Source organism: Gobio gobio, assembly GCF_949357685.1.
Source record: "Gobio gobio genome assembly, chromosome: 1".
NCBI lineage: Eukaryota > Metazoa > Chordata > Actinopteri > Cypriniformes > Gobionidae > Gobio > Gobio gobio.
The window spans coordinates 38356668-38378946 of NC_137097.1; the positions used below are offsets into that span (position 1 = coordinate 38356668).

The window sequence follows — 22279 nt, forward strand, 5'->3', positions numbered from 1 at the left end:
AGGAACACACACACTTTCTGAAACATCATTCATTCAGGGAGTGTAAAATCTGATTTATAAAAATAGCTGAACCTTCCTTTCCCTGCAGAACATTACATATGCCCAGATGTCTGACCTGAAGGTACAACATTAAATGCAAAACCCATCAGATGAAGTCAAATGTTTTTGCTCAGATGTTACACTTTCACATGTGCAGGAAGTTCTCATTTGTGTTTTAAAGGGATCCTATTAAGCTTATTTTACATTTTCCTTACATTTTTACAACTCTCTTTGGTGTGTAATGTTGCTGTTTGAGCACGAAAAAGGTCTGCAAAGTTATAAAGCCCAAAATCACTCCAAAAGGTAGTTATTCTTTATATTAGCAAGCACCGTTTCTGGATTCTCTGAAACACCTAGATTGTAACCATGAGTCTTCTTCCAATGAACGAACGTGTCACATTATTCCTCATTTAAATAATTCCTGCTCATGGCATATGCAAAATAAAGGGGCAGAGCCTGGTTGAGTTGTATTAGTAGTGTTAAAACTCACAGTTATGGTAAGGGAGGGGACATTTCCCAAACACGCTCAAAGCAGTTGAGCAATCACAACGCACTGATCCAGCCAACCAATCAAAGCACATTGCGCTTGACAGAAGGAGGGGCTTCATAGAGACAGAAATTAAACAGGGGTGTATTTCCCATTCAGCGATGTAACACGCTGCTTACTACTATAGTAAGATGTATCGTTGAAGAAATCAACTAGCTAGTCATGGCCGTTTCCCGAAAACCGTATTTTGTCGCAAATTTGTTGTAATCCCACCGGTTACAGTTGTGACCATGTCTTTTTTTCTAATTCCTGGAAGCTCTAAAAGTGTTGTTGTTGGCTTTGGGAAAGAAATTTAACTTTTAAAAGAAAAAAAAAAAGAAAAAAAAGATTTGATTAAAATTTATCAATGTCATGTGACTAGTGTGAAAGGTCACATGACCAGGTCAGTTTACTTTCTACTTGCACATCTAGAAGATGTCCTACAAAAAGATGTAAGTAAAACACCGTAATTAACAGATAGAACCAGGATTTTAAACTAATTTTCCCCCCTCCGGTCATCTAGCCATCTCCTCCCTTTCTCTTTCCTTCTCATCCTTTTCACCAAAAATGTATTTTATGTGGACAGATCAATACAGTACAAAATTGTTTGTTTTGTGCTTTTCCAAAGCTTATGTCCTGCAGTCCTCATAATACATTACATTGTGTGTTGAGTCAAAGATGAGCCACTCGTGCCCAGCTTGCCACTTGGTATTAAAATTTCTAATGTTCTTTTCTTGGTTTCCTTCGTTGCTTGGTGGGTCTTTTCACTGGGATTAGTTACCCAATGCAAGTATCGCCACATTACTATGTTTTTTTCGAATTTTTTTATCTTTGCTATTGCTTCAATGCAAATGAACAAGCACGCCATTTTTTGTTGTGTAGTGACGTGTGTGTTCAAGTAAGGCAGATATGCGCCGATTCTGCACAATACGCTGTATTTAATATATCATGATGACTCACAAGTTGAGTATTTGCGCTAAATCTGCGCAATTTGGCTTACACGAACTTCCCCAGCAAAGTGAGTAAACATAATAAGTAACCCGCCAAATTGGCTAGTGTTAATTTCAAACCCTGGATAGAACTATCATGTTCTGTACATATATTCTTACAGGGACCATGACAGTGATGGCGAAGATAGGGAGCACCAGGACGAAACGGCCCATCCGCCAGACAGACCACTGAATGGCGATGCAGAGGCGAACCATCCAGAGGACGAACATTAAAGCATGAAAACCTAGTAGAGCCCAAAAAGAAAATCAAGACTTTGAAAAAGGGCATAATAGGTCCCCTTTAAGTATCAACTTTATCTCAGATGTTTCTCCTAAAACTCTTTAGGAGAAATAAGAAGAGATACAAATTAAACAATTGCTGAAAAAGTAAATATTATAGAGATACAGAGTTATATAATAGATGAAAAATGGTAATTTTTTAAAGAAACGTGCAAGGATAAATCGTTCACTAAGATCAATAACATGCATTTAGAAAATAAATAGGGTGAATTTTCATTAAAATGGATGTAACAATTCAGATGCTAATTGAGTGATTTTTCTTTTCTATGGGTAATCACACAACTCTAACAGTTGATTATAAATCTATGCTGCACATTACACAAATTACCTCCCATAACAAATAAAATGCGGCGATTTAATTACAGCATATCTCTGTAGGGTGCATTTGGACCTCTGATATTAGAAGTACAGGGCTCTGCTTTGTCTTTTCACCTTCCTGAAATAACAGGATGTAATTATCAATATCAAGTAGGCAGCATGCTGTAGATGAACAGGCTTTAAAACCCGAGATGCATGGTTACTAGGCAACCAAATGTGAGATTCCTATATCATTAACAGCCAAAACAAAGTTCTGACAGTGGCAGTGAGATAAATACAGATCTGGAGGGGGAATTTAGCAAGAGGAACAAACAAAATGGAGCATTGAAACAAGCATTGGAAAGATCAGTCAGATATGTAGCATTAATTAATCCAGGAGGAAACAGACTAATATACAGTAGATATGGTAAACCTTCAGGTATGATAAACAAAATATTTGTTGAATAAGTAAATATTATAGAGGCATATACAAATCTGATTAGGAATATTTGAGTTCATACTGAAATTGTATATTTGAGCACAATTTATGTTTTCATTTTTGTGCTTTTGTCAGTTTTATTTTTGTCAGTTTTATTAGTTTTAGTTTTTTTTTTTTTTTTTACCTGTATTTCTGTTTAGCTTTTATTTCAGTTTTAGTTTTAGTAAATAAAGTAGTAGTTATAGTACTTCAGCTCAACTTATTTTCAGTTCACATTCAGTCGGTCACTTCCGACTCCACGTCGGAGACCGACGAATAGGAATCTCGCTGGCGAGAGCCAATCTACTTCGAGTGTAACTAAACGATTACACTAAATGATTGCACCAGCTGCTCATGCCACACAGCATGGGTATAAATGAGTTACAGGTGCTTTCATCTAATCAGCTTATCACTTCGGAGCCGAGTGGTGGATGGTTCATCCTGAAATCACTCTCTACAAAGCAGTGGAACTGACTGAGCCTGCCTTTTGGAAGTGGATCTCTTCAGTCAGTGTTGGTGTGAGGGCACAGCAGCGGGTTGCGTGGTACTAGTACTGTCTCTCTGTTTTGTTTGTAAGAGCAAACACAAAGGCTGTTCTCACAGCTGGTTTGGTGCACTAGGTGGAGAGTGCTAAAAAGCCGTTCTTACGGCTGGTAAGAGAGTGCCTTCTTGTGGGAAATCACTCACGTCAGGCTGTACTACTTCCCTGTTTGTGACACCGCGACCGTTCCCCCTGCGTTTTTCAGCACCAAGGAGAGCGTCCTTCTAAAAGAGCTACACAGATAGAGCTTGCGTCTTTTTCAAGATGACATTCAATCTGTGTGTTTCTGGATGCGGTGGGGATGGTCACCAGCGCTGTATCTCGTGTTTGGGCATTCAGCATGCTGAGGCATACTGCGGGAACATGACCATCTCGGAGTTGCGGTCAAGACTCCTTCACAAGCTACCATTCAAGATGCTCACGCAGAAACGCATTTTCGAATGCATCCGTCCCCGAGATTGGTTTGCAGCGATTTGACCTGAAGGACATGTACTTTCCTGTCTCGATTCTTCCTCAACACAGGCCGTATCTGCGCTTTGCATTCGAGGGTTGAGCATATCAGTACAAAGTCCTGCCCTTCGGGCTGTCTCTGTCCCCCCAGTGTCTTCACGAAAGTCGCGGAGGGGGCCCTTGTGCCCATGAGAGAACAGGGCGTTCGCATTCTCAACTATCTTGACGACTGGCTCATTCTAGCACAGTCCAGGGATCAGTTGTGCGAACACGGGGAACTGGTGATCAGACACCTCAGCCAGTTGGGTCTTCAGGCCAACTGGGAAAAGAGCAAACTCGCCCCTGTGTAGAGGATCTCTTTTCTCAGTATGGAGTTGGATTCGGTCGAGCAGATGGCACACCTCACAGAAGAGCATGTCCAGTCGATGCTGAACTGCCTGAACACGTTTCAAGGCAGGACGACGGTCCCACTGAAACAATTTAAGAGGCACCTGGGGCATATTGTGGCCGCAGCAGCAGTAACAGAGTCCTGAGATGGGCGTGGCAGTGCAGCACTCACCGGGTGAGTATTACACTGGCCTGTTGCCAAACCTTCAGCCCGTAGTCAGACCTCTTGTTTCTTCGGGCCGGAGTGCCCTTAGAACAGGTGTCAAGGCATGCTGTGGTATTCATGGATGCCTCTGCCATAGGCTGGGGGGCCACGTGCAATGGGCATGCAGTGTCAGGGGTTTGGATGGCCCGCACCTGCATTGGCACATCAATTGCCTTGCCTTTGCCTGTGCAAATATGCGTTTCCCCCAGTGAGCCTACTTGCACTAACCCTGTGCAAACTCAGGAGGACGAGGAGCAGGTCCTGTTGGTGGCACCATTCTGGCCCAACTGGACCTGGTTCCCAGAACTAATGCTCCTCGCGACAGCCCCTCCCTGGCAGATTCCTCTAAGGATGGACTTTCTTACTCAGAGATGGGGCATCCTGTGGCACCTGCTTCCAGACCTCTGGAAACTTCATGTCTGGTCCCTGGATGGGATGCGGAGGTTCTAGGTGACTTACCCCAAGAGGTAGTTAACACCATCACTTCGGCCCAGGCACCGTCTCTGAGACAAGCCTATTCCTTGAAGTGGAACCTATTTATTGATTGGTGTTCTTCTCACAGAGAAAACCCCCAAAGATATTCGATCACTTTCCTTCCTGCAGCAAGGGTTGGAGAGAAGGCTATGTTGCTGCAATTTCTGCAGGAAAGACTCGGGAGAATTATATCAACAATAGTGCATTTAATAATAGCTCAGCAAGCTAATAATATACAGAGTCAATTTGGCGTAGGCCCCGTCCGTAGGCATAATCCGAGGGTATCGGATCTGCAATTCCTGCCTGAAGACAAGGGCAGGGGCGCAGCCGACCCCCCGGGAGGTATGGACAGGACCATCCTGGTGGTGGTGGGGAGGATGGGGGTAATCGTCGCTTCAGATCTGCGTAATCGTCACTTCAGTATCTGCGAACTCAAACATGTGTAAGTACCGGGCTTTTATACGGTGAGCATGAGAATATAATTGGGTTAGAATGAAGGCAATAAGTGACGTAGTAATTGAGTCTTCCCAGCAGAACTTATGCTAGAGCTTTCATATCTGCTTATCACGATCATGTGGAAGATAAGTCGGTTGGAAACCACGACCTGGTCGTCAGGTTCCTCAGGGGGGCGAGACGGTTAAATCCTCCTCGACCTCCCTCTATACTGCCATGTACTGTGGCACTTATTTTCCCCAGAAGCAAACTCTGTTGAGTCCTCCATCACCCTCGGTGCCGAATGTGGCGTAGCGTCTGGCATTAGGCCTTTTGCCGCTGAATCCTTGAGAACCGGTATTGGGCTGGGTATATATGAGTGACCCTGCGGGGATCCCATATGTTTTTTCACGGTCCCTCCTAACGGAAGCCCGTGTCTTTCCCTTGGGAGAGCCCCCCCCCCTTCAGTGGAGCTTGAGCCCCTTCTTGCTTGTGGGCTGCGGCTCAGCAGTTATATCCCACATAACTCCTTTGGGGTACAATGTGGGTTCCACTGTGTTCCCTCCTACTTGGGCATGCTTTCCCAGTGTTATCCAATAAGTCACTGAGCGGGTCATGCGGAACAGCAGTGATGGACTTCTCTGTGTGAGCCCTGTCTCATCAGGTAAGAGAGCTCAGGAGGCTCACACAGGGTATGAGCCATGGTTCTTTGGTAGGGATTCCTATTCGTCGGTCTCTGGTGTGGAAAAAAAATGCCTGAATGGGAACGTCTCGGTTACGTATGTAATAGGGATGGGCATTTTTGTCAATTTCTCATTTCGATCATCGATAGGTCTCAAAAACGAGTACTCGAGTACTTGGGGGCGGGGCATGTCCAGGGGGCGGGGCATGTCCGTCATTGAGATAATGAAAACTGTTATGAAAATGGTTGTTGACAAATACAAACGTGACATAAAAACATGTATATGAAAACATGAACATATAAAACAAAAAAATAACTGCTAGATTATGATGCATAAATATCTTTGAAAAAGAAATATCTTTATAAAATGACCGTCTCAAATAACCAAGTCAGTAATATCGAGCGTTGCCTTTGAGCTGAAACTGTGAAATAACACCACCCTGCAGAGCTTACTATCTGGTTAATAAACTCAACCAAACGTACCCTATACCAATATTAATATGAAGATTATTATGAACCTATTACGACATAAATCTATACAAAAGGACGTGAATGCGCACGTGAACTTCAGCGTGCTAGATTTTACAGGCGAAGGGTTTGAAACGGAACGTTTTGAATGGGCTCTTCCCTTAACAACACTGATACACGGACAACGAAAGCACACAGAAGCAACATTTTATTAAAATCGTGTTCTCATTATAATGCTTTGACAGATTGACTCTGCACATCATGCACTTAATTTTATTATTCATGATCGAAGCGTTTACAGACATCACTGCGCGTTTTCGAACTCATAACGAAAAACAACTTTAAATAAACTAGGTCTACTGTTAAAAAATACGAGAACAGTATAGCACTGCTGCATTACTAATATCAATGATTTTGAGAAAGAAATAGCCAATCTAAAAAGAATATGACTGTGCCCCTCTGGGGTGCCAGTTCACCTAATCTGCTCCTCAGCAAAAAACTGATTTGATGCAAGCACCTGTGGCTCATTTATTCATCAATCATTGCATGCCAATGTCCATTGGCTCGTTTAGTTACACTCAATGTAGATTGGCTCTCTAGAACTTGTAGTTGCAATTTGTAAAATGCACTGTAAAGAAAAAATTCAACTTTAAAAAGTACATTTGTGCTGCCTTAAAATACTAAATCGTCACTTAGTACAACTTAAAATTTCAAGTTGACTAAACTTCAAATTTTAAGGCAGCATAAACACTTAATTTTTTTAAGTTGAAACAATTTTTTTAAAGTGTGAGAATTTTCTCTAACTTTTTTTGATAGTGTTGACATAGAAACAAAGGTGCGAGGACATGAACATCTCCGAGTAGAATGTCACGTGTTGTCATCTCATAATTACAGTACTGTAATTACTACATGGTATGAATGCAGCATAAGTTTTTCATCTAATATTTATATTTCATTTCAGCTTTATTTCATTAACCAAAAACAAATTGTAATACATTTAACAAAGAATCAAACCCAACGAAAGTAGCTGAAATGGTCAACCTATGATTCCTATATATTATTTCTAATTACATAGGCTGCGTTCACACTGCAGGGCTTAATGCTCAATTCCGATTTTTTTAAAAAATGCGCTTTTTTTGCAAGGCCGTTCACATTTCCAATTAAATGCGACCTTTTGTGATCTCCTGTGTGAACGTGAAATGACCCAGAAGTGACCCGCATGCGCAGAAGAGTACTCAACGGTCAACGACGTCACTTGTTGTTTACGGAAGTAGCCAAATATGGGTGTCAGCATTGGAGTTCGTTTAGCTTTATTAAAGTTATTTTCGCAACGGAGCCAGCACTATTACAACCTTAATTAACTCCGAAATCTCGCTTCCCTTCCACTGACTGGTCTCAGCATCGTCCGCCATAGTTGTTTATCTTCTCATTCCCGCCTACTTCAACGTACAATGATGACGTTTGTCGCGTATTAACGACGTGCGGGTCGGATACATGTGACCTGGCAGTTCAGACTGAAGACGCATTTCAAAAGATCGGATATGTATCGGATTTGGACCACATACCCAAGTGGCCTGGGTCGCATTTGAAAAGATCGGATCTGTGTCGTTCAGACTGTCATGAAAAGATCAGATACAGGTCGCATAAGGGCAAAAAAATCGGAATTGGGTCGTTTCAGCCTGCAGTGTGAACGCAGCCATAGATTGATAGTGCATGCTGCTAAAAGGCTTCACGTGAAGTCTGAACGTGATAGTTGGCCAAGTGCAGTTTTGTGACTCAATTTCATCTGCTATCACTTGGTTAAATGTTTGTAATTGTGAGTTGATTAAATCTTTTGTATTGCCAGCACTAATCAGTCAGCAGCTGTACGGCTGAACCATTTTCAATTTCAGTAACTGTATAATGTTTTGAAGCAGCTACACTGATGGAGCTCTAACAATCCAGTCAGCAATCTAGATTTTATTAGAAACTCCTGTAAAGACCAGCAAAAATAACACCTTTGACATCTATGAGAAGCTAATACCTTGACTTTGCAGTATGTGAAGTTTCTTTTTTTCTCTTTTTTCTTCTCTTCTTGGTTCCTATTTTGCTTCTATAACTGCTCATTGAGAAACATGGCCATGTTTTATGCATATAAGAACTTGAATAATTTAAAAAGGCATTTTTATAAACCATTCATGGTCACTTCGGGGTACCAAGTGTTACCAAATGCTTGTGAATGTTTAGATTATACAAAGAAATGTCATGCTTTTTAAGTGTTTTAAAGTTTTAAAAAACATAAAAAAACTATTTTCCTCCTCTAAATGTCTTACAATGCAAAAATAAATAAATAAATAAAAAATACACAATATGTGCATATGCAACTTGAGGCATGCATACTACACTGAGGTTCAAGGTCTGGAACCGTCTGAACAATTTCATAAACAACAAAAAAAAGCCCCCAGACTGGCCTGCATGATTCTGAAGCCATCAAGAACATTTAGCTACCAGTGGGCAGCAATTTAGCAGTTATACAAATCATATGCTCAGTAAGTGAGTCAAATGAGTGAATGAGAAATGGATGAGTCAGTCCAATAATGAGTCCTGCTTAATGCAGGTAAGGGAAGTCCTGCAGAGTCTTGAGCAGTTACAGTGCATTCATAAAGTAATGCTCCGCATTGATAGTGTTGACATAGAAACAAGGTGTCAGGGAAATTTTTCAGGGCCCTATGAAATATTTTTTTCCCCTCAAATTCCATTTTATTTTTTACCAAATTCTGTACTTTCTGTTTTAAGTTTTCTGGATTCCATTTGAATGGTTAATTAAATTTTGATGAAATATTATATTAAACAAACTTGAAAAGTGTTGCACAACAGAGCTTTACCGTTAAAATTAAAACATGGAAGAAAATTTTAAATTATTCCTTAAAAATAAAGTTGGAGAGGAAGTTCAGCATTCCCGTCCTCGTATATTGAGACAGCAGAGACTGAAAACAGCGAGTGTCACGCATTCTTCAGTGTGTGTGTGGTAAATGAAACCATTAATTCACACAGAAACACTCAGAACATGAGGGATTCATATTTAAATTGTCTTGTTTTTGCGTTTTAATATTCACAGACACTAGTCTATATCGCAATTTGATTTAAGTCTACTGACCTGCTTTTGATATTCATCCAAGATTTGACAAATTCTGTTTTTTATTATTGGATTCCGTGAAACACGGTTTTCCGCATTGTGTAAATCATAGGGTCCTACATCTCCCTAATTCAAACAAACATCAAATAAAGCAAGAGATCCTTACTGAGAAAGGGCTCAAGAACAGAATGATCTCACCTCTGCTGTTCATCTCTGCACAGATCATCTCCCCAGAAACAATGAATCACATGTTCAAAGTTGATGCACAAAGTTGATTCTTGTGCACAGCCATGGAAATAAGAGAATTGCTGCAGATTTTCATGACAACAGAAAAGTTTCAGATGACTCAGATGTGGCATTTAATTTACACTTAATTAACAAAGAACCAAAGCGACATTTGCATTCAAATCAGTTCATGCATTCTCTGGGAATCAAGCCCATGGACATGACCTTGCTGTTAGTGTCATGCTTTGTTGTTTGTGCATCAGGAATGCATCTCTACATTTAAAAGGGCACTGATCAATCTTAAACTGGCAAATCAAAGTTGGTTTAACCTTCCAGATCAAATCGCCGCTCAAGTTGGATCGTCTACCTGGAGCTTGAGGAACAACATCTTGCCAGAGATCAATCCAAACAGAGAACCTTTGATCATGTGAATCACTAGGTATATTGCATGATTAATTGCAAAGCTTATCATCTGTTGATGATACACTGATTTGTTTCGTAATCCGTTAATAGGGTAGACTTCGATCAATCTCTGATTATAATAACATAAAAATATGGTAAACTATAATGTTTAATAGTGTAAAAAGAAACAACAACAACAAGCTGTAGGTTAACTCTTTCCTCGCCAGCGTTTATGGTCATTTTCGCAAAAATGTCATGGCCCCCAGAATATTTGTTGTGTGAATATCTGAGACTGAACTCTCTGAGAATATCTGAACATGCAATATAGCAAAAGACAACAAATATTTATTTTTTTTCTAGCTTCATGCATTCCTTTTTTATCAACACTTTAATATGGGTAAGTTTCATGAAGAAAAGATGAGAAAATCAAGTTTTTGTCAAAGACTAAGCCTGGATCTTATTCAGTAAGATTATCAAAACACGATGGAGTAGATTGAGTCCATCAACACCCCTAATGCTTCACAGTCCTATAGCTTGTCCTGGGATGACATTTCATTCAGTAACATTAGGCAGTTTTGATTTATATGCTGTTTATTGTTGATGGACGCATTATTTTTTCATATGCATCTGCTTATATGAGATCACTTGTTTCTGCTTCTTCTTCGCCTGTGTTTTGATCCAGAGATTTAGTTCTCTTTCAGAAGATGTGTCATAGCGCACCCTACCCTATAACATTGAAAACACGGAAAGCTCTAAAAAAAATCGTCTTTGGTGGGGAAGCGTTTTCTCGTAAAAGACGAGATCTCATCAATGGCGGGGAAAGAGTTAAAATGTAACATACAGCTTAATTCTCATTGCTAAACAATGCTTGGAAATCAGTGTAATCAAATTATAGTATTATATTGGCAAATAAGACACAAATTTATTTATACTATAAAGTTGGCTTGATATTTTAAGAAGAGGGTCTCTCTTGGGGGCATCAAAAAGTCTGTGGGGGACAGGCAAAAATTCCTGTACAAAAGCAAGAAGGCGATTGAACAGGCGATTAAACAGTCAACAGTCTTTATTCGGTAACCCGAGTCAATCTGGGTTCGATTTGTGACTGCAAATGCTCACTTGTGGTCAGACGGACGTCATGAGAAGCCAGTGTGCCAACTCAGCGGTAATGTATTCCGGCTTGAGAGTGTGCATTTTCTGAGCCAGGCATTGGGGCGAGACAGATTGACAGAGACAATGAGTGCGAAAGAGGACTGTCCATTCCAAACAGTGGATTCGTTCGGGTAATTGGACCGTGCATTAGAGAGGGGCCGCCTGCCCTTAATTGCTCTACAGACATCTATTACTGCACAGCAACCTTACTCCAAAAGGCCTGGGCTTTGGAACAAGAGCAGGGAGTGAGAGAGAAAAAAGGGGAAAGAGACATAAGACACAAGTGGAAATTGTCTGCTGGTAGCTACAAGGACCTGACGCTAGAGGTCTCAGCTAATATGTTCCGGAATGTTCTGGAATCTGGTAAGAATCTTGACGCGCTGTATTGATCAATTACACTTCAAAGTTGCGAAAATGTCAACACAACATTCATTCAGAAGGTCATTTTGGAGCAAGTTCAAATTAAAGGTCTTCCAGGTTACATAAAAAGTGTGTGGTCACTATTATGTTCTATTGCTGCAGAAAAACTATTTTCGGTCATATACTCTCTCTCTCTCTGTGTATGTGTGTGTATGTGAACCCACTGCAGAGACTGATCACCACTAACCAGTGAACACACACCAGCAGCACTGGCCTGAGTTTAGTCTCTGTGCTGCTGACACTGCACACCTGCATGGCCCCAGAGACACTGGAGGAGAGAAGAGAAGGAAGGAGAACCTCCTTATAGAAGCGTTTCCCATCTAATTAAAAACCAGGCCACTGCAGATACATAGACGAAGAGACGCCATGATGTCTGAAAAAAGACACTGTCCCTGTGACTTACATCAAATATAGGCTAGGCTAATGATAGAGCTACAGTAGCGGGGCTAAAGGCTCAGCTTCTGTCCCGGGCTGGCACACACTGATCCTGCCTGTGTTTTAGGCATTAGAAGCATTTTCCAGTATCTGAAAATGGAGGCATCACATTGTTTACAAGTGAAACAATATATTGGAGACTATACGGGCCATTTTACAGAATTGGTTCAAAGTCAGAGTTGGAAACATCTTGAAAATGTTTAGTCTTTTTCCACAAATCTTTGTATGTATGCCAATTGTATAATATCCAAGGTACACATTTCTAGTAATTGTGCATTTAATTCTCATACTGTTTTTACAGAAAGTTGTGGCTCATCCATTTTTCCCCTCCCCAAATTTGTCACTAACACAATAATATATAATTTAATAAGAAGGGTTATATTGACCTATTACGATACCTTGTAAATATATTCACAGGTAAATCCATAACAATTACGATTTTAACAATATTTCAAGTGTAATTTATGAGATTTGTTGTATTTTGAATACAATCTTTCTTTGTAAAAGGCATAAAGTTAATCATAACAAAACACAACATTAACAAAAGTTCTACCACCAGACCATTAGTACACACTAAATTTGATCTGTGAACATAATCACTATTTTGAAGAATTTGTACTATATAATGATTTTGACATGAATTTTGCAACGTGAATTCCATGTCAATAAATTAAACTCAATGTACTATTGAAATTGATTTATTGATATCATAATGTCATTTTTTTGTTTGTTAGGCCAAGTGTAGTGTAAATGCAGAAATCAGATATGGGTCACTTTTAAAAGATGTAAGCTGGTCGTCAAATACATCGGATATAGTCAAAACATCGGAATTGGGCATCAAGACCTGCATTGTAAATGCGGCCTAACTGACTGAACATGTTAGGGAAGAGAAAACATAAATCAGGGTGCCAGAAACGTCATGAAAAGAAGGAGAGGAAGGCCAGGAGAATAGCTGTATCCCGTCTATCAAGACAAACATGTTAATGTATGGTCATGTTGCTGACTAATTTACTTTTGTTGGAATATGACAACTACTGGCTACTACTGCCAGTACTGTCACATAATTTTCATTATGCAACTACTGACATTTCTGTGGAAGAGAATGTGATTCTGTTAAGATATGTAGCAAAGAAGGAGAATGATCAGTGGGAGATAATTGAGCCTTTTTACCAAAGCTTTCAAAGGAATGACTGTGGGAAATATCAGAAATTATAGACTTTGGGAGTAGCACTACATTGATATTTCACATTGCAGGGGACAAGGTTTTGACAATGGGGCAAATATATCCGGCAAAGTGAAAGGAGTTCAGGCTGAAATAACGCTTGTCAGAGACCAGGTAGAGTCCAGGCATAGCTGCAGTTAAACCTGTTGCAAACCATTTGCCAATAATGATAGAAGCTTTAGACACCATTCTTGCTAAGTGCAGTTTAAATGGATAATTAAATGGCTTGAATCATGGGGTAATTATCATTTCTGGGTAAACTCAACCTTTAACCAATGAAGCCAGGTCAGAGGCCAGTGGTCTAAAACAGTACTTCAAGTCTTTCAAAGCCATAGTTCTTCTCACTGTATGGAAGAAAATCTTGCAGTCCATTGAAGACAGAAACCTAATACTGAAATCAGGGAAAATTACAATGGAAGTTGAAATAGGCAACATATAGGCACTGAAGAAAAATATGGATGTTTTGAATAGCTCAGGGGCTTTCCGGTCAGCCACAAGAGAAGGAGAAAGCGGTTTGCAGAAAAGAGTCAGAGTTCAGAGGATGCCAACCAACAGTAGAACATCGGTCCTTTGTGGCATTGGATAGTATAACTTTGATTTTGGTTCATCCTGCGTGCGGCAGTGGCTCAGTGGTTCATGTAGGTTGTCTACAAACCGGAAGGTTGGTGGTTCGATCCCCGGTTCCACCTGACCAAGTGTCGAGGTGTCCATGAGCAAGACCCCTAACCCCAGCTGCTCCCGACGAGCTGGATGGTGCCTTGCATGGCTGACACCGCCGTCGGTGTGTGAATGAGTGTGTGAATGGGTGAATGTGAGGCAAAAATGTAAAGCGCTTTGGATGGCCGTAGGTCTGTTAAAAGCGCTATATAAATGCAGTCCATTTACCATTTACGTGAAGTAACATGAAAGGTAATCAAAGGTTAAAGATCAATCAAACCGATATATACATCTATAATATAATTTATTTAATAATAATATTTTAATTCATAACATTTTCATAGTTATTCCAATGCTCATTACTAATCAAAATTTGTCTTAGTTGGTATAGTGTTTGCTATCTATTTGTTTTCATTTTTAATTTATATTTGTGTATTTTGCTTTTGCTGATGTTCAGTAAAAACCTTTATTTGCATTTATATATGTTTTGTGATTTTTAAGAAATACCTAATAGTTTGCATGTGGCCCATATCTTATACAGTATACAATATGGGTGGAGGGCGATTAGGGCCCACATTAATATCTTTTCAGGGTGCCCCGAATTCTCTAGCTATGACCCTGAGTACTAGTAACAGCTGTTTGAGAATCAAATTTTGAAATCAAACTGACTCTGGTCCAAACCTAAAGTTAACAAGCATTACTAGCATTACTAACCCCACTATAAGCAACTTATAGAGTGAGTATTATAATTAATGGTGCATCGATTAATTGTGATTAATCGCATTTAACATAGAAGTTTTATATAGATTTAAATATATCCATTCTTAATCCGTAAGGTTTAATATGGAGTTGGCCCTCCCTTTACAGCTATAACAGCTTCAACTCTTCTGGGAAGGCTTTCCACAAGGTTTAGGAGTGTGTTTATGGGAATTTCTGACCATTCTTCTAGAAGCACATTTGTGAGGTCAGGCACTGATGTTGGATGAGAAGGCCTGGCTCTGCAGTCTCCACTCTAATTCATCCCAAATGTGTTCTATTGCTTACCATTTTAAAGCAGAAATTAAAACTACTCAATTAAAAATGAAAATAAACAAAAACAAAAGCACAAAATGTTCACTTGTACGAGGTATGAGGAACACACATTCTCTCGTCTGAACTTAGTAATTATATTACATTAATGGGCTATTCCAACGATAGTGCCTTTACTGTTACTGCTCTCATAAATGTGATTACTTATGTTACATGTATAATAACGTGTAAAATATTTGAGCAAGTAATTATTATTTGACGTGCATGCGCCACAAGTCTGTGAAGTTTAATGAGACTCGCTTGTTGTCAGAAAATGTAAAATAGAAATACTAGCAGGACTTTCTGACATTTCCAGATAAGGATACAACCATAAAATGTAAGTTATGAGCTGAGGAAAACACGTGTGAGATGCATTAAGCAGCACACGCATCTGTCAAAGCACGAGAGGGCAAGATGCCGGAAATGCTTGTGCTTTTGTTTTAAGCACTTGTAAATATAAAGCACTCTCATGTTTAGGCCAACTTGGATCATGTACCTTCCCGCAGTAGCTTAGTTTGTGTCCTCCGCTATTTTCCATATGCGATTTGTCTATAAAAATTGGTTATTCACTACTGTAAGGCGACATGACTGCTGATGGTTTCCAAGAACAGCGCGCAGGCGTGACTAATCGATAATCAAATTAGTTGTCGATTATTTTCATTGTCGATTTTATTGACTAGTTGTTGCAGCCCTAATATATATATATATATATATATATATATATATATATATATATATATATATATATATATATATATATATATATATATATATATATATATATATATATATATATATATATATATATATATATATATATATATATGAATGAAAGGATTCCCCTGCAACATGTGTGCACTGCACTCCCTGTTGTGTGAGCACATTTGTAACGCGGGGCCATTAATCAACATACACACTGTTCCCAACCTCTCTGCTGATGGTGTAAAACACACACAGCTCCATAAGCACTTACGACGCACTGTTCCCAGTAAAACCAAGCTGGCAGTTTGAAGGAAGAGGGAGGCTGCCATACTTCCTGAGAGAGAAAACAGACTAGAGGCAGTGCACAACCCCACCAAAAAACTCCACAAACACTAACTGCCACAAAAACATGAATGAGAAGACTGTAAATATAGTCCCAATGAGAGCACACAAACACAAACACAAATACACATACACACAGAGCAGGGGGTGGTCATTCTCATCACCGTGGCCAAGAGGAAATGTGATTTACAAATGATGAGAAATTAAAACAGTAGGAAGGGTGGGTGACACACCTCTAAAAGCATCTGGACAAATATCAAATACATAAAGGGATGCGCAGTATTGCTAGCCTGGTCCTACCAGACTCTCGTACATTTCATTTGTACAGATAGTCTGGCCACTCTCCATTGACAAGCGTTTACTTCCTTGAAGGTGGGTACTCTGTTGAAGTTTAAAACTATTGGATCTGCCCAGAGCCACTCTGGATCTGCCATAACCAATCGCTTACATTTGGTCGTGACGTATGTCATCTCAAACTAGCGCACGACATCAACGTCATCATTCTCAGCCACTCCCTCTGTTCGCTGATTGGACCGGTTAAAATTTGACAAGAAAAACAAGAGAATATACCGCAATCCCAGACGAAGTACTGAAGGAAAATGAAAATTGAGCGGAAGTACGTAGAAGGGCGGAGCCAGGCTACAGCATTGCAGTATCACAGTACACTGTGAGAAATAGCTTTTGTTACAGTCGTCTCAAGCATGACTCGTCTAAGCAGAATTTGGTCTGAATTACAGTACCGTTTAAAAGTTTCGGATCGGTAAGATTTTAACTTGACCAGTTAAAAAGTTGAGTACTTTTTACTCAAACAATACACCGAATGAAGCTAATTACCCTCCTCCATCCCCAGCTCCTCCTCTCGTTAGTCAGGATTTGGCATTCTGATTCCCCCTGAATCAGACTAAATTCCTGAATTATGTTGTACATTTTAATATTGACATTAATGCTATCTGCAATACATTGTTGCTTCTATTATAGTTACCCTAGGGGGGTTTATCACTGCTCTCCCTGCTCTTATCCATGCTAGGCTACATGGATGTGCAGGGAGTTCTTGCCCAGAACAGAACAATGCCGCCAATCTAAATGATATGCTAATTGTCTATGACTTTGACAGTAGTGATCCTGACAGAAATTATAAAAGTTCCAGAAAAGTTGAATAGGTACGATTTTATAACATTGATATTTATGCTTTAATTTCAACAAACTTTTTTTATTTTGTATTATTCTTGCCCTGAACTAACTTTTTCATGTAGAAATGACATGTTTTTTTCTGTAGTATTTACTACAGAATAATTTGTATCAGTGTTCATAAAAAAACTAGTGTTTTTAATGAAAAAATCTGTTTATAATGTTGGTTTGACTGCTTTTAACTCAAATGTTAAATAATAAATAAAAAGAGTTAAATAATTATATCTTTTAGTTTACCTTCATCAAGTTCCGAATAAAAACAGAAAATAATCAAATCATTTCACTCGGAAATACGTCATTACAGGTCAAATGCTTCTAATGTCAGTGCCATGTCAACTTTAAAGTGCTATATCTTCGTCCACTGTTGCGAAATTAACTTATGCGCAAAATTACAATATCGCATAAAACATTTGAGAATAACGCACCGTTTTCATCTCATGTTCAAGAGAACAAAATCCTCACATATCTGTAATAAAAATGGAGGTTTCTGCAATCGGGGAATTGTGGCTCTTTATTCCTACATCTTAAATGAGAGACGAAATGCAATAAATACTGTAATGTTATCTTGCGTTCGGATCATAGACTGTAAAGAAATATGGACGTAGTGTCCGTGACGTCACCCATAGGATTCTGAAGAGCAGTTTTGAAGCGTAAAGTAGGGTCGGGCAGCGCGTCATCGCGCGTCACTCCCGGATAACAGAAAGTGGGCAAAGAGGCGGGACGTGGCTGGAGCTGAGGTGATGTGTCACTAACAGACAGCAGACAAATGACAATCCACCTGTCACTCAAAGTGGCCACGCCCTTAATTATGCAGAACTTTAAGGCCTTATATAGTGTAAACGAATGAGTTATAAAAAAAAACACCCCTCTCACAGTTGTCATGAAGGGCAAAATTAGCCGTATAGACCAAAACCACAATTTTTCTGCTGTAAAGTTGGGCATTTTAACATGGGGCTCAATGAGATTCTGCTCTTTTTTGGCGACCAGCCGATGAAATGCAGTTTAAGTCACTTCCGTATTGGCTTCAAGATAAACTGGGGGAGGTTGCCGCTTGGTTCGGATTCTGTTGTTTGGGAACGCAATCATGTGAAGACACTTCTGGGAGGGAATTAAACCAAATCATTCTGATGACAGACTTTGGCTCAGGCATTTCTAAATGATCAAACCAACATTTGACATGCTGCAATGTCATTGGTCTGCTGGTTAGTTCAGATATCCAATCACATCATCTGTTGAGGCAAAATCATGCGAGTTTGTTGTTGCACATCGAGGGATTTATTCAGTAAATGTGTTTGCATCATAGTTTATGTCTTCTTATACACATTTTTAGAATTTGTGTGCATCTCTGTGTTTCCATCCAGCATTTTTTTTTTTTTTTGCAATATGCGCATAAAAAATAGGTGGATGGAAAATAACGAAAGGGGATGAATGAAGGGAGATTTGAATGCAGTTAGTTTGACGATATGTACTCGACAGTAATGCCACAACATGTAATTAACCGTGTTCATTCTTACGGCTGATCTGTGACCAGTGATTTCTGATATGATTCATGTACAGTCAGATGTTCTTTGTTTATGTGTCAGTGAATCAAACCAGTGACTAAACTGTCAACTTCATGTGGTTTCTCTTAGTAGGATGAAAATAAATAATTATTAAACTGTGATTAAATTATATATAGAAAGTTATCAAAGAATGCTCCTTTACAATCGCTGGAACTCACATCAAACAGTGTGAGTTTATCAGTGACTGAGTTCTGGACTCTCTCCAAAACTATCTACGAATCTCTTATTTACATTGTGTTTGCACTGTTAGTTATGATGAAAGCATTTGTGAGAGTGCAGAAATCGAGTTTCAAAGACGAGATCACTGCATTCATGCGCTCAACCTGATCGGATACAATGCTCATCACTGAAACCTTTCATGCCATGATCTAAATATAATGCTATAATCAACACTTTTCATTATTCGTTTTTCTTTCAGAGCTGTATTAGTAAAAATGTTCTTACAGTTTTCGAGAGTCCCACATGCACTACTAGCTATTTCATATATGCAAAGATGTCAGCCAATCACAGCAGTGGGCGTTTACACTGAAGTCTCACAACAGCCAATCACAGCAGAGGGCGTTACAGCCTTTTATTTATAAATTATGACACTTTTTGATGTAAAAAAAATCATACTTATAAGTGCACCCCAGGAAACATTACAAAACAATGCAGTTCATGACCCCTTTAATAAAATAAAGTCTATTTTGATGTCACGCTGACTTTAACTTGTTTAAGTTGCAAGCAAAAGTAAAATGGTGTTGATAATGTATAACGTATGTCAGTGACGAAACAAGAGCCAAGGAGCATCTCTCACACTGCATTACCTCTGTAAGACTGTCAAGGTCATCCTGAACACTGTTTCTTACTGTCACTCTCAGCTGATATCAGGAGGTGCGACTCTGTACTTCTGATAGGAACATGCACATTTTCCAAAGCAAACGTCAGTCCAACATGCCCTTTCCAGCCCTGGAACATATTATTAATGAGTCAGGACACTGTGTTGTTTAGGAAACATGTTGTTTCTCATTACCACACAGCTACAGACAGAATGCCACGGAGGGCCGCTGCCACAGTTCCCTGGACATGGATAGGCAGGGAATACTAATGCAGGGCTTACACACACACACACACACACACACAAAATCTGATGCCCTGAGCAAAAGCTGGAAATGGTTTGGGGGAGCTGGGCTTGCCATTTTCCATTTGCCATCCTGCTGATGCCAGCCAGAGGTAAAAGAGAAACCCAGTCAACCGACCTTTCTAACCACCCACTGAGAGCGCATTTGAAATGATGACCCACAACATCGTGGCATAATCACCCAGCAAGGAGCTGCCCGATAGCGATGCACACCTTCTGGCCCTTTGCGATGCCTTGTGCATGATAAGCTGCCCTCCTTACCAGGTGAGAAGAGAATGTAACAAACACAATCTAAACATGTGAAAGGTCAAGCATCGCACACCCACTCCAGCGTAAACCAGATCAATGTATAGCAACCGCATCAGCAGCAGCATCTAAAACGAAGACTTCTGCGATACATATTGCATAATAAGTTCTGCGTGCATGGAAATTGGAAGCTGTGCATTCTGAAGCAACGATGACCTTCTTCATCAGTGACAGATCTTGCTGATGTACTGCACCCAACTCCTCCTTTTTTCCCTCTCTCTCTATCTCTCCCTCTCTCTCTCTCAGAGATCAGTGCGCGATGAAAACATTGCGCCTTTCCCATTTCCCTCTCATCCGCATCCATCCACTGCATCAGCTGGCACTGGAGAGATGTCATTCTCACAGCCCTCGTTCAAATCAACGTGTGCTGATACAGCAGTGCTACATAAAGCTGCATTTGATGGAAACGCATCCGGGAGGCTTGTGTAGTGTCAGTGCCATGGGGAACCTCCGAGAAGCATTTCGCTGGAAGAGCTGCCTCTGCAGTGAACCCGTTACGCACAAGACACGGATGCACAACCTTTAACTAGCTATGCCTTTCTAACACCGCATGGGTATGGTGATGAATTAAGCTTTTTTCAGATGCATCAAGATTACGCTATTAGCAGGAGTAGCCTAATAGCTCAGACCAATATGCGTTTACATATGCATGTACACGTTAAGAAACAGTGAAAGTTTGAATGGGAAAATATGTGTGAATTGATAACAACTGCAGCCAGGGATGGTTTCCCATTCTTCTCTGTAAATAAATAATAAAGAAAAAACTTCGTCACGCAGTAAAATGATCGCATGTAAGATCATAGCGCTCACCTGCCAACAGTCTGGTTGGCGAGCTGTCGCATCCGATTGAATTGCTTCTTCATTTTTTGTACGTTTTTCTGCCTTAACACCGCGAGCGCAAAACAATCCGCATTTCTCTCAAAATAAAGAGACGTAATCCGGTGCGAACATCCCCGTTATTCCCATCACACGCCCTCATGGCAAACCGAAAGAGGGTGGAATTGTCCTTAGATGCGTGTTTCAGTGCATTTTTGCGCTGCTGCCTCGGCTGAGATGCTGCTGGGCGATTCTCGCATCGGCAAAAGTGACAGCAGCGGAACGACGCGGGCGCGGTGCAGCATGGGAAATGTAGTTTGCGCTCGCTCCATGTGCGGAGCGCTTTTTGTGTGCTGGACGGGTATGCAGTGGAGCGGATGGCGTTTAGTGTGTACTGCACTGGTAGCATAATGCTTTTAGGCAGTAATGCACTGTGTAAACAATTCTTGGATTCAAAAGGAGGGTCTTTTAAAGGCTAACGCCAGGTAAAGGCAATCCATTTTTGAAATGGCATCAGCACCGTTTTTAACCATGGGTGCAGGAATTCTGCTTCAGAGCAAGGTTGGGGGTTAACTCTAAATACAGCGTATCCTAGCAACAGACAACCAATAATAACTGCCTCGGTCCTAGCCTTATACCTCATCAAATATTCATGAACTTTGTAGGCTACAGTAGGCCTATAGCAGCAACTTTCCCGCTGTGTGTTTAAACTAATGTATCCATATCTGATAAAAATGTCGTAAAATCAGTGCACGTCAGCACACTGATAACTACATTTTATAAACATAAAGCAAGAAGCCAAACATTATTATCCTACTATTATTTGTCTGTTTGTTTGCTTAAACAGGTTAAATTAACGCACACAATTTCATAAATTTATATGATAAAATAGGCTATTATATTGTCGCAATATTAAGCAAAATCGGTGAGAATCTTGAATGTAAACGCATGTTAGTTTGTTTGTTTGTTTGTTTGTTGTTGTTTTTTTGAAGAGACTCTTTTTGCTGTTTGTAGTATCAGATCAGCTACAGTTGGCTGCAATTTTGCAGATGAACAAGAATTATGACAGGTCGCGTGCTGCATTTGTCCAGTCAGTGCTGTTGACCTTATAAATATGCAAATAAGAACATTAATGCAGTAACCATAGCATATGAGCCGTGAAAACAACATTTAGATAACCCAGGATTTCAAAGGTTAAGAATAATTAAGCACTTTCTCCGAAATGACCACGGTAACCAAGCCAGTTACTGCTGTAAAATATGCTGTAAAAGAAAGATAGGGT

The 22279-nt window shown here is 40.0% G+C and overlaps 1 protein-coding gene across 1 annotated transcript in view; it reads right to left on the minus strand.

Annotated features, from left to right (window-relative positions):
• The window catches only part of arhgap44a (Rho GTPase activating protein 44a), a gene marked incomplete at its 3' end in the record, with an annotated part of 85949 nt that extends 64697 nt beyond the window's left edge, over positions 1-21252 (minus strand). The window contains exon 1 of the mRNA XM_079811549.1: positions 20992-21252. Coding sequence (XP_079667675.1) covers positions 20992-21044 — 53 coding nt within the window. The 5' untranslated portion in view covers positions 21045-21252. The remainder of the gene's footprint in view (positions 1-20991) is intronic.
• Between the last annotated feature and the right edge of the window lie 1027 nt (positions 21253-22279).